Genomic DNA, 13014 nt, shown 5'->3' on the forward strand with positions numbered 1-13014 from the left:
TGGGCACAGCGTCGGGGACAACTATGGATACCTGAGCTGTTGGCGTATATATTGTTGCCAGGTGAATGTTGAAACCACTCTACAGTTAGGCTGAAGGCTGCGACTTGAAATCAGTACATTTACCTTTAAGGCAAATTGTCCTGAATTCCAGTGAGGCTGTGTGCAGCTCTTCTTTAATTATAAAGTGGCTGCAGACAGAGCACCAACTTCAGACACCTAGGTACAATAGTAAACAAAGACGTCAGAATAAGTTTTGGTTTTCCTGTAAACAATTTTCTTCCTTCCTCTAAACAATGGAACTTAGCACTTTATAAACATCAGTTCATCTAACCCTTGCAGCACAGTCTAAGGACTGTGGGAAAGAGTGTCCGTATTCTAAAGCCATGCCATCAGTGAGCTGAATTGAACAAGGCCTGGACTTTCAAATCTCATGAGAAAATCGTGGGGGTCCGGACTAACAGGTTGACCTTCCCCCACCTCGTAAACCTTCTGGATGGATAGACTGAGATCTAGGAAGGGGTATGACCTGCTTAAGGATGCAGAGATGAGGAGGGACAGGACGGAAATCAGTACTACACTGATTCACTTTCAAGGACTCTTCACAGCACAGTAGGTTATTTTAAAGGAACCCGTGTGCTGCTGTTTAATAACGTTTACTGAAATGCATTTGTTAATGCAGTAAGTATGCTTGGTGTGGTTGCTTACTTCTGTAATCTTAGCACTTGGGAGGCTGAGGCAGGAGTGGTGATAGAAGCTTGGGCCCAAGTTAGGCTACTTAGTGACTACCAGGCTAGCCTTGGATACAGCATAAAAGCCTGTTTTATAAAACAAAAACACACACAGACACACGCGCACACGCGCGCACGCACACACACACACTAAACCAAAAGCCCTGTGTGGTGGTTCACACCTGTATTCCCAGTATTCATGATGCAAATACGGGTACATTGCCATGAGTTTGAGGTCAAGCTAGGCTACATAGTTCCAGGACAACCTGAGCTATAGTTTAAAAACCTGTATCAAAAACAAAACAAACAAAACAACCCCCCCCCCAACAAAGCAAAAAAAAAGTATCAAAAATTTTAAAATAAATATTGACATGACTGGCAAACATGAGCTGGACAAGCATGACACCAATGGGACCTGCCAAATCAGATGGGGAAGAGCCCACAAGGCCTTAAAACTATCCAAGGAACTACAGGCAACTAAAAATGCTGAGAGAAGAAGAAAAGGGAATGCCAGTTGGGTATTCAATATCAACTGATCATCCCTGAAAACATATATGTAAATAATATTATATGGACTGATGAGGTTATATTTAGGGATATTTATGTATTTACACATACATATATGCATGTAATAACAATGGAAAAAGAGGCCATGAATTTGAAGGGAAAGCAGAAGAGTTATATGGAGAGTTAGAAGAGTAAAATTGGAAGGGGGAAGTACAATTATAATACCCCCCCAAAAATTTTTTTAAAACTGCCCTAAGATACAATAAGTAAATGAAGAACCTGGGATAAGTGATAGTTAAGATTTTTGAATTATACTTTTAGGTTTCATCTATAAAAATACTTCCAATAGATTGTGTGCTCTTGGTGACTGTGATGATAATGATGGTGATGAGAAGGGTATAGGGATGGACTGATGGTTTTAGATATTGGTCCTGGTGATGATAACCATGGTGATGGTAGTGATGAGAAGGGCATGGTGAGAGGGGTGATGCTTATTTTGATAGTGGTACTGATGATGGCAACCATAGGGATGGCAATAGTTAGAGGGGGTGGTGGTAGAGGTAATGATTATGTTTGTAATGGTGCTGCTGACCGTGGTGACGATGAGGATGATCAGGTAATGATGGTGATGCAGATTGCAGCAGATATTTGCTGAGAACTACTAGCACTGAGCCGACCAATTGCCTGAGAACTTCGTAGATTTTAGGTCACTTACAGTTTTCACTGTAACTCATAGCAGCTGCACTATGATTATTACTCTCATTTAGAAGGAAGAGAGGAGTCAAAGCGGCATGTAGCAAATGATAAAGTCACGACCAAAGTGCCAAATAACGAGGATAATATAACAAATAGTTATGAGTTTCTTTGTACTGCACTCTATGTGAAATGCTTCCATATGCCATTTAGCTGTTCAATCCAGGCATTTTATGAGGTATAGATTATTACTTACTTTTGTGGGTGGTGTTCACTTGTTAAGAAAAGCACTACTTCTAAGAGGCTGAATGGTTCCTTCTCATCCCACAGTCAATACTGGGAGCATAAGGAATATGTATATGGAGAAAGTTTCTAGAGAGCTCAGTGTGCAGAGCTGCCTGGTTACCCTGTCTCCACCTTCTTTCTACCTTTATTGCACATCTGCTCTTCAAGAGCCACTGACACTCACTTCGTCGTCTGTTTCACCTTCCTGGAAGACCTCACTTCTCTCCACTTTCTCTTTGACCTTCTGACCCACCTCTCACCATGGCCACAGATATAATCTAGGACCATTGTCCATCCTTCTGTGGTGTCTTCTGTCCACCACTCTGGCCAGATTCGGGAAGGATATATCAGGCTCAGAGAACTGAATCCTGCATTCCTCCCAGCCCTTTTTGTTGGCTCATGCTCCCCTGTGAGACCTGCAGCTCAGCTAAACAGTTTTACCAGCAATCTTTCAAGCAGGGCTTGCTTCTGTTTGCTGTTACCATGGTTGGCAGCAATAATTTGATAAGGAATTTGAAGAACTGATGAAAGCACTACAGTATACTTTTATATTTGCGGCATAGCTCTAGTGAAATTTTCTGTGACTTGACTAGTCTTTTCTGCTTTCTTTCCCAGGGAAGCCAAGGAGAGCGTGGTGCAGAGGGTGAGGTGGGACAGAAAGGAGATCAGGTAAAGCCTATTTCTGTCATGAAGAAGCTTTCACTCTAAGAAAGTCTCACTCATCAGTGTCCACCCACCAATTCTGATGTCATCCTCTTTTGTGCCTACAAGAATGTTTGAGTCTTGCTTGTCAGCCTTCCATCTTGACCTCTCTACTTAGTTTTGTCCTGATCTGTCTCTCAGTTATCTGAAGAGCCTACATCTTTCCATTTCTCCCACCTCTACCTGTCTGCCCTCCCCCATTCCATTGCTTCAGCAGGGCATGAGAACACCTTTAATCCCAGCAATCAGGGAGGCTAGCAGATCTCCGTGAGTTCAAGGCTATCCTGGTTTACAAAGTGAGTCCAGGACAGTCAAGTCTACACAGGGAAGCCCTGTCTCAACAAATCCAAAAAAGAATAATTTTTCTGGTTCCATCTAGATATAAGAGCTTTAAGATATCATCCTTTTTGTTTTTATGTGCATCTTCAGCCACTGCCATATGCCCCTCCCCCACCCCAATGGTGTCGAAGCAAATACTCTTTCTTTTTTTATTAATATTTTTATTTTTAAATATTTTTAAATAATTTAAATAATTTAAAATAATTTTTAAATAATTTTATACATTTGCTTGTATCCCAGCTCTAGCCCGCTCCCTCTTTCCCTCCCAATCCTCCCCTCCTTCCCTCATCTCCTCCCTGCCCCCTTCTGAGTCCACTGAGAGGGGATGTCCTCCTCTCCTGCAAATACTCTTTCAAGACAATCATTTTTACAAATATTGTAAGGAACTATCTTTATGGGGTCACTAAAGATAGATGAAAAAAAGACCCTTTTTGGTCTGAGTCTTCAACCAAACATGTCCCTGGGCTTAGGAGGCAGACTCTAGACTGGTTTTTGAAACTTGTTATTTATCCCAAGTAGAAATCTTTAATTTTTTTATTTTTATTAATTATAGTTTATTCATTTTGTACCTCCCTGTAGTTCGCTCTCTCCTCCCCTCCCAATCCCACCCTCCCCCCTTCTCCACCCATGACCATACCCCAGTCCACTGGTAGGGGTCTTCCTCTCCTTTCTTCTGCTCCTAGCCTATCAAGTCTCATCAGGAGTGGCTGCATTGTCTTCCTCTGTGGCCTGGTAAAGAAAATTAAAAAAAAAATAGATATCTTTTCAATGAGTCACCTTTGAAGAATTAATTTTTATGTCTTCCTAGGGTCACCCTGGAGTTCCAGGCTTCATGGGCCCACCAGGAAATCCTGGGCTGCCAGTAAGTAGACTAATGACCTTTATGTCTTGGTTATGGCATTCAAGGCCATATTCATGGAGGGAGATCTATCTTATTTTAAGAGATAGGTTTAACTTTAAATCATCCAGGGATGAGAAGGAAGTGAGTGGGATGAATATAGAGGGGTTTGAGTAGCCTTGAAGGATGGGATGATCAAGGTGACCTTGGGCTTGAGGATTCCTGAAAAAGAACGGTGAGACTAGTATTTCAACGTTAGGATCTCAAGTAAAGATCTTCTTTACATCAAACTTGAAGATGTCCATGTAAGTCCAGAATCTCTCCGATGTTCTGCAATCAATAGCTAATAATTACAAATTATCATTCACTATTGTTCTTTTTAACCACCTATTGTTATTCTATGGCATCTTTGATAACTAAAGCATCCACCATTAAAACAATCCAATTTATTGTGCCACTTAAGAAAATACTTTCTTTGCTCATATAGTAGCTGTGGCCAAGACCTTGACACAGAGCCTCAACAATTTTCTGTTCCCACAGATTAGTCATATTGTTTTTCTGCTTGGAGCCAACTGCAGTTGCAATTCCTAGATTCATTGAAGGTAGCCATGACAACGAGCAGTGGCAATTGCTGTCCCTGCTGAGTCCAGGACCCCAGAGATTTCTATGGCTTCTCAGTGAAACTCTGTCTCTCAGACCCTTGCAAACAAGGCTACTTTGAATGACTCAAAGCCCACTGAGAAGGAAACTATGCCAAACAGAAACCAGGATTTTAAAATAAATTTTGAAAAAGAGGGTCAGTTTGGATTATGAAGTTAAAATTATGAAATTAAGCTTGCTATGTTGTTTTATGCCTTTTAAAGATTCTGTGTATGTGTATTCACTTGTGTATGTGCACATGTATGTATGTACATATGTGCAGAGGATGCCCACAGAGTCCAAAAGGGGAGCATCAGAGCTCCTCAAACTGGAGTGACAGATGGTTGTAAGATGCTATGTGGGTGCTTTGAACCAAACCCATGTCTACTGCAAGAGCAGAAAGTACTTTTAAACATTGGACCATCTCTTCAGCCCTTGCTTTGCCATTTTAAATAGCAACTCATTGGTTTCTAGTTGTGATAATTGATTAAAAAATCAAACATTTAAAAAAAAAGTATATGTTTAATGAAGTCATTGAGAGCATGAAACAGCAGTTGTCCCTTCCCAGTGAACCTCTACATCAAGTTCATAAGAAGTTCAGTCATCTGAAAGAATGAAAAGTTTACTTTAAACCTTTAATTGATATGAACGACTTACCCACTCCTCATATTTATGGTTCTACAGCTTTTATAATTCCTCAGCTTCAATTCCTACCTTGTTATGCTGTGTCTTTTATGAAAGAAATGATAAGGGTCTGATTAATTTGTTGTCATTGAACTGCACAGAATTTTTAAATTCTTTCCAGAGTGTTACTTAGTAAATTAGGTTGCATTGAATTTGCGTATTGTCCCAGTAAGCTTTCTATTGCTGTGATAGAGCACCATGACCATGAAGCAACATGGGGAATGAAGGATTTATTTGGTTCACACATCCCGGGTCACATTCCATCACTTAGGAAAGCCAGAGCAGGAACTCAAGGCAGGAATATGTATGCAAGAGCTCAAGGACCCACCATGGAAGACCTCTGCTCACTGGCCCACTTTCTATAGCTTGTTTTGTCAGCTTTCTTCTATCACGTAGGACCATCTCTCCAGGGGTGCTACTGCCCTAAGTGGGCTGGGCCCTCTCGTAACAATCATTAATCAAGAAAATGTTCCACAGGTATGCATACAGACCAATCTGATGGAGGTGTTTTATCACTTCAGGTTCTCTATTTTCAGACATTAGCTTGTGTCAAGCTGACAAAAATTATCCATCACACCTATTTTATTGTTAGATCCCAAATCAGGCAAAGAAAATCCTGACAAAGATGGGACTCCAGTGTCTACTGGGGAGAGGCATCCACACTAATTAAAGAGGGGAGTATGACAGATATTCCTCTTTATAAAAAAAATCAGTTATTGGTAAATAATTTCTTGTCATGATAGTATTATGATTCCAATGCACCCCAGTCAGCTGAGGATCACACAGAATGAAGACAAGGGTAAGCTTTCTTCCTTTCTCCATCCTGGTAGTTCCAAAGCTAGAAAGTGAGTATAATACCTTCCTGCCAGAAATTGCTATAACTCAGATCTCCTTGAGCACCATAAAGCACTGGTCCTGACTTTGGATTCTCGTGCAAAATGATGAGTCTGAGACACAAAGGCAACTTTCATCAGAAGGCAGTGTGTCTGTTTTTCAGTTGAGGAGTGCTTGCAGCTTATGTATATGTTTTACTGTGCTTCTGTTTTGTGCTGCTATGCTGGAGTTTAGGTGATGAGCCAGCCCTTAGGTTCAGAAGTAACCAGACTGGCCTTTATGCATCAGTGCTTATTATTTGTTAGGTCCTCTGCAGGTGTTCCATGATCTAGGCTCCAAGCCCACAGAGCTCTTTCCTCATTGATTTTCTGCTCTCGATCTGTGTCCTTCTACCAGATAAAATCTTTTCCACTTTCCTGCTTTACTTTTTATTCCAGATTCAAAAAGTCCAGGGTGTGGCAGAAGAAACCTTTGCCAAATTTGTGTAGAAAAACCCAGATTTGCGATGGAAAGCACATTATTTTGCTGGTTTTGGATTGCATGTGTCATATCGCTAAGAACTTCCTGCTATTTGTTTAAATATTACTGATGTTCCTATAGTTCATGAATATTACATTGCTTCTTATCTAGCCCAGGAGATGCAGGCAAATCAAACAGCATTCTACCCTAAGAACTTGCAGTCCATAGAAAATCAGCCATATTTACAGCAAGTTTCCTTGAGGCACTATAATATGGTTACTTTCCTTGCTATAATATGGGTACTTCTCTGATCCTATAACATGGCCAGCAACTACAAAATATCACTCAATCAGTACATTAGCTAACCAAAGGCCACTGAATAGTTATCAATAAAGTTCTGAGAGAACATGTTGGTTATGCTTCCATGATTAGTCAATAACTGCCGTGGCTGCTCCTTGGATGACATGTGATATTAAGTGGCCCATTGTGCAGAGTCCTTGGGATGTGTCTGGTGAGGGCTAGTTGTTCACATGTGTTGCCTTTTGCAGCCTACTCAACAACCCACATGCGGTTGTTGCTCTTTCATTTTTCTGTCTTCATTTCACAAAGGAACTGAGATTCAGAGGGGCAGAGTAACTTGCACCAGATTGTAGAGGTGCAGATCTGGATACCAGATCTTATCCAGGCAGGATATGCACCCAGAATTCTGAGTCCAAGGTTTCTGTCCGAGCCAATCCCTCTGTCATGCACAAAGCACTTCTGAGTCACCTCAAACATTTCTCAGCTCCTTAGGATGTAGGAAATGTACATTCTTTCATAGAGCAAGAAACCAAGCTTAGAGATCACACACAGCTTAGGAATGCTGGCAAGAGGCAGATGTCTAAATTCTGTCTAAGAACTGCTCCCAAGGCAAACCCAAACATTAGGCAGATTCCTAACAGGGACTCCTGCAGAGGAGGACAAGGAAGGATCAGAGGAGCCAGAGAAGTCAGGGACACCTCAAAAACATGGCCCACAGAGTCAACTGACTGGACCTCATGGGGGCTCACAGAGATCAGGGAGCCTATAGGGGTCTGACCTAGGTCCTCTGCATGTATGTTATGCTAAGTAGCTTGGTGTTCTTGTGGGACTCCTAACTGTAAGAGCAGGGACTGTCTCTGACTCTTTTGCGTGCTTGAGGAATTCTGTTCCTCCCACTTTGTGCAGCCTTGATGTGATGGAATGTGCCCGGTCTTACTGTAACTTGTTATGCTGTGTTTGGTTGATTTCCCTGAAAGGCCCGTTCTTTTCTGAGAGGAGGCAGAAGAAAGGGTAGGGAGGAGGATCCTGGGGAGAGGGAAGGGAGTCATCGAGAGATTAGGAAAGGGAAGAGAGGGGAAAACTCCCATCCAGATATAAAAGATGAGAGAGTAAAAAAATAATTTCTCTCTTTATCACCTAGCTAGTTCTGCCCCTACTCCCATCTGATTATTCAAAAATTCTGACTGAGTATTTAGTATGTTCAGGGTTCATCTTACATCCCCAGGAAGAGAAGAAGTCAAGTTTGTAATGTAGGAAAAATTGGGAAAAAGAAATATAGACAATAAACAAATTTAAGGTCAACAAACCCTGGGATATCAGACATTGGCATGTGCTGCAGCAAAAATATATACATATATATATATATATGTATGTATATAGATATGTAGATATATATACTACATATATATCTACATAATATATTATGTAGATATATATATATATATAAATATATTTTTTTTCTTCTTTGTAGATATATATCTACAAAGGAGAAAATATGTAACTGTGGTTTGTGAGGGTTCAGTGCTTGAATTTCTCAGTCTTGTAGGTAGCAAATATCTCTTTGAGAAACTGAGACCTGCATTGAGCCTGTAGACATGCAGAGGAGGATGTAGGCAGAAGGAACACCACCCCCAAAAGGAGTGATACAGATGCATGCCTGGGGCTCGCCCTGCACTGCTCCTTACCTCTCTGGACCTCTTCTTCCATCTTTTAGCCTGACTATCTCTTCATCCATAGGTTGACACAAGTTATCCTCTCCATAGTCTCCAAGAAGATAGACCCAGGTGTTCACCTATTGTTCTGTGTCCCAGTAAGCTCCTTCCTGACATTAGTTGGGGAAGTCACTTACAAGTGTGAAGCTTGTCTTAGGGTGACTGGCCGGTCAGTGCTTTGCTCCTTCCTGAAATGTTGGCTGCTCCTCTAGCCTCAGTCCAATTGCACTTGAAACTGGTCTTCTGCCTTGTCTTTCTTCGTAGGGAGCAGATGGAAATGCAGGAGCTGCAGGACCACCAGGACCCCAAGGAACCCCGGTAAGTACTGTGCAAGAGAGAATCATCCTTATGTTGACCTTAAGGATGTTTTAGGGCCCCATGTTTTCCAACTCTGTCTCTTTCCTCTCCTATTGTGAGCCCCCACATTCCTGAGATTCTGTTCAGAGCCATGGTTTCTTGACGGGAACACACAAGGTAAATTGCCTTCCGCTAGGTGTCTCATTACTTTGCCACTAAAATGAAGATTCTGATAGAGTGGTCTGTTGGCCTTTTATTTCCCAGTGAAGGCAAGCTCTAAATGTATATTCCATCTCTCCTCGGTAAAGTAGTTTCTGTTTGAGCAACCACAGGTGAGTGGAGAAGCCCACTTTGTGTTGTGATGTGCTCAAGTACGTATCAGGTAGGAGACAGCTCTTTTGTCACAATAGCTCAAGAAGGAGGTAAAAATCAGAAAGGACGGCCATTCATTGGTCCCCAAATCATAGCTCATGTGGTTGGCAGTTGACCTCAGTGCAGTTTCTCTTAAAACTAATAATTCTTTTCTTTGCAGAAAGCTGCTAGAACCACATTTGACTTTGGTGCCATAGAGCAAAAGCTGAAATCGAGGTTGTGAGGCATTGTGCTGGTTGAATACATGAATGACATTTAGAGATACATTCACTATATCAATATCCTTTAACCTTTCTGACTTCGCTCCAGCCATTTTAGCCTTGAATCATTATACCGTTTTATGAATAAGGAAAGCACCTGACATTTAATGGAAGAGTAAGCACTGCCAACCGCTGGTTACAGGAAGCTCAGCAGCACAGTCACAGAAACTGAGGTTGAGCTCTTGCCCTTGTATCTCTGGCAAGCTCCTGTGCAGAAGGACCCTTAGGGTACAGTTAGCAACAGCACATCCTTCTTAGCCAGCGTGGAATACAGTGCCCAGTAGACAAAGGCATACAGGAAATTAATGTTCAGCTTGGGAATTAAGTCAATTTGAAGACTATCGGTTTGTTGTTCTTTCTACTATTTCACACCAACTCACCGTGGAGCACTGAGATTGAATAACTGACAGCCCCTTGGCCCTTTGTAGGATCATCCTGCGGTCAATCCGTTTGAAGCAACCCATGCATAAATCCCAGGACAGAAAACACTGCAGGCAGCTTTTTATTGATTCTCAGACCATAAAAGATTTTCCCAATAAAACTAATGGACTGTTTGCCTGAGGAGAATAAGATACTAAACCCGGTTGTAAAATCATTACATCTCTACGAATTAAACTCTATTAAATAAGACTTTGATTCTACCGTGGGACCCCCTGGTAAGTTATGGGAGCAGTTGGAGCTGTCCGTAGTCCTGATAGATTACCATAAATATTAAGTCAGGATATGGTTGAAGTTTTCTTAGGAGAAACAATGTTGGCTGGGAAATATGGACACACACACAGTTCATACAACCCTAAGTATTCTCATTGTTTTGAATTAAAACATGAATTATTTGCCATTGTTTTGATATGGCTTGAAGGGCAGCAGAATGATGTTAAGCCCCCCCAAAGTCACCTCTTATAATTACTATTATAAAACATGATGTCTATATAGCCATCATTTAATACTGAATGTTTTGAGGACATAACAACTCTGAAGCAATATGGGCGGGATAGTTAGATTGTTGGGGGTTTGTTGATCTTTTATAGCTGTCTTACAGCTATTTATTTATACAGCAAGGAACTCGAATTTTCAAAGCCAAGACTTAATTTGAAAAAAAAATCATTATTTTTCTGTTTTTTTTTTTTTTTGCCTTGATTTCAATTAGTTGCTTCATAAATATTTAAATGTTCATTTCCACAGCCAGTGACTTATACAAGCAAACTTAGGGACAAAGCCCCGCATCACCTTGTGAACACTCAGTGGTGAGGCAGACTGGGTCAGGTTGTTCTGGAAGGTTGGTGGGGCTGGCTCTAGGTGCTGGAACATGCCACTGGAGGAGTGTTAGAGGGTGTCTTCCACTGTGTTTATCTCCTGGCCCCCATGACAAGTGAACTGCTTTGTAAATAGTGGAGAAGTATTTACGATGGCTGGGGAGGCAGGAGGCAGGGTCCTCTCCTGAACTTGCCTCCCTCACCTGAGAATCAAGTGAGTGACTCAGCTCAATGCTTAGTAAACTTTATCTGTGAAGAAACAAATAGGAAACATTTCAGACTCCGTGAGACACAGTTCTCTGTTGTAACTCAACTGAGCTCCAGTAAGGAGGCCTGTAACATATGATATGATAGTAGAGTATGGATTTCTACTGATAAAAGTTTCTTTACAAGACCAAGCAGAGGACAAGTAACTTTTTAGATGCATATTCAAAGTGTGGATGCCTTGCAGACTCTTCAAACAATGATACAAGTAAAGCACGATCCTTCTCCCCGAACTCAAGGGTCTCTAAAACAGTCCCTCAGAGGTATAAGCATGTGTTGTTGCTGTCTTGTTTGTTTTTTATAATTGGCTAAAAAACAGTTTTTGTGCAGTACAAATAATGCTTAATAAAGTGTGTTTTGGTCCCCTGATGAGACCTTTCTTGTAAAATCTGTAGCAATGTAGAATAAACACACTTTTGTTTGTTTTCACTTATATTTTGAGGATAAAATCGCAACCCTTTAAAAATATCCCATTTTATGTGATTAGAATGTTAATTAGAATCTTATCTTGCTAAGGCACTGGGAGGGGATTAGAAAGTCATCAAGACTTCTTCATACTCATGGCAGGAACACAGTGACAGGAATCTGAGCAGTGTTATCAGAACAGTGGCTGAAGTCCTGGTAGCAGCTCTAAGCCCATCATGAGTAAATAGGAAACAAAGTACTGATTGATGCAGTTTGGCAAAATAGACTTTCAAAATAACACCCTTCTTCCATGGAGGGGATAATGACTTGTAGCTATTTCTGGATAAAGGTTTCCTGTCTCTGGGGAAATAACATAATGAAAATAATGAAACTGTTGCTCACACAGGCCTCCAAGTCAGTCTTTCACTTAGGCTGGGTTCTGTAAGTGCAGCACCCCAGGGTCCTAGGCTGTGCTGTGAGAAGAGACAAACATTGAGGTGGATCTGGAGCCATGTCATGTGAACTCCAGTGTTCCAAATCTTCTACTGTCTTCTGAAGTGGGGTCCTCGAGTCTCTAGAATGTAGACTGGGTCTCTCCATGACAGCATTGGATGAGCATGCTCTGTTGTAGATGCCACAGCCCTTGAGAGGGGCATAGTCTGTGAATCAAGTTGGCTTCTGGAGAACTCTAGTTTTCAGCCAAGACTCCTTCCATCTCACAGCACAGCCCCCTGTGGGATTTATTTCCAGGAGAGCTGACCAAAGATTTCATGATGTGTTTTTTTTGTTGTTGTTGTTTTGTTTTTTTGTTTTGTTTTGTTTTGTTTTTGGCTCTTTCAGGGCAAAGAAGGACCTCCTGGTCCCCAAGGTCCATCAGGCATTCCAGGAATCCCAGTAAGTACCACTTTGGAGCATCTGGGTAGTCTTGTTTCTCATCAGAAAAAAAATAAGCAAATTGTATTCCAGCCATGTGTGGTAGTGAATTCCTATGATCCCAGCACTAGAGGGGTGAGGCAGGAGTTAAGGCTAGCCTGGGGTACAGGAGATACTATCAAAAAAAAAAAAAAAAACATCCAAAACCAAACCAAACCAAACCAAACCAAACCAAACCAAACCAAACCAAAAACTCCCTCTTCCTCCAAAAAATGCATTAATGTGGCCACCAGTAAAGTTTATGATATTTTAGAAGATTAGAAGAAAAATAATCTTCAACCTGGTTATTAGAAAGGACAACAAAATTTCAGTGGAGTGCATCTTAATCTCATTTTATGCTAAAAAACTGGTGGTTTCTTACCGATTTAAAGAGTTCTCATTTTTTTCTCTCTTACAGTTACACACAAATACACATTCCTACATGTAATATAGGTACAATATATGTGTCCTACAGACACATACATGTTTTTATTTATGGCACTGATGTCACATACAATTTACATATAATAT

General features: G+C 41.1%; 1 protein-coding gene across 2 annotated transcripts in view; it reads left to right on the top strand.

Annotated features, from left to right (window-relative positions):
* Positions 1 to 13014, top strand: part of Col22a1 (collagen type XXII alpha 1 chain) — a 231665-nt gene that overhangs the window by 180892 nt on the left and 37759 nt on the right. For both annotated transcript variants that reach the window (XM_021652125.2, XM_060389316.1), the window contains 4 exons: positions 2829 to 2882; positions 4063 to 4116; positions 8985 to 9038; positions 12412 to 12465. In XM_021652125.2, the coding sequence (XP_021507800.1) occupies positions 2829 to 2882; positions 4063 to 4116; positions 8985 to 9038; positions 12412 to 12465 (216 nt within the window). The remainder of the gene's footprint in view (positions 1 to 2828; positions 2883 to 4062; positions 4117 to 8984; positions 9039 to 12411; positions 12466 to 13014) is intronic.

This window comes from Meriones unguiculatus, chromosome 8, assembly GCF_030254825.1.
Source record: "Meriones unguiculatus strain TT.TT164.6M chromosome 8, Bangor_MerUng_6.1, whole genome shotgun sequence".
Lineage (NCBI taxonomy): Eukaryota > Metazoa > Chordata > Mammalia > Rodentia > Muridae > Meriones > Meriones unguiculatus.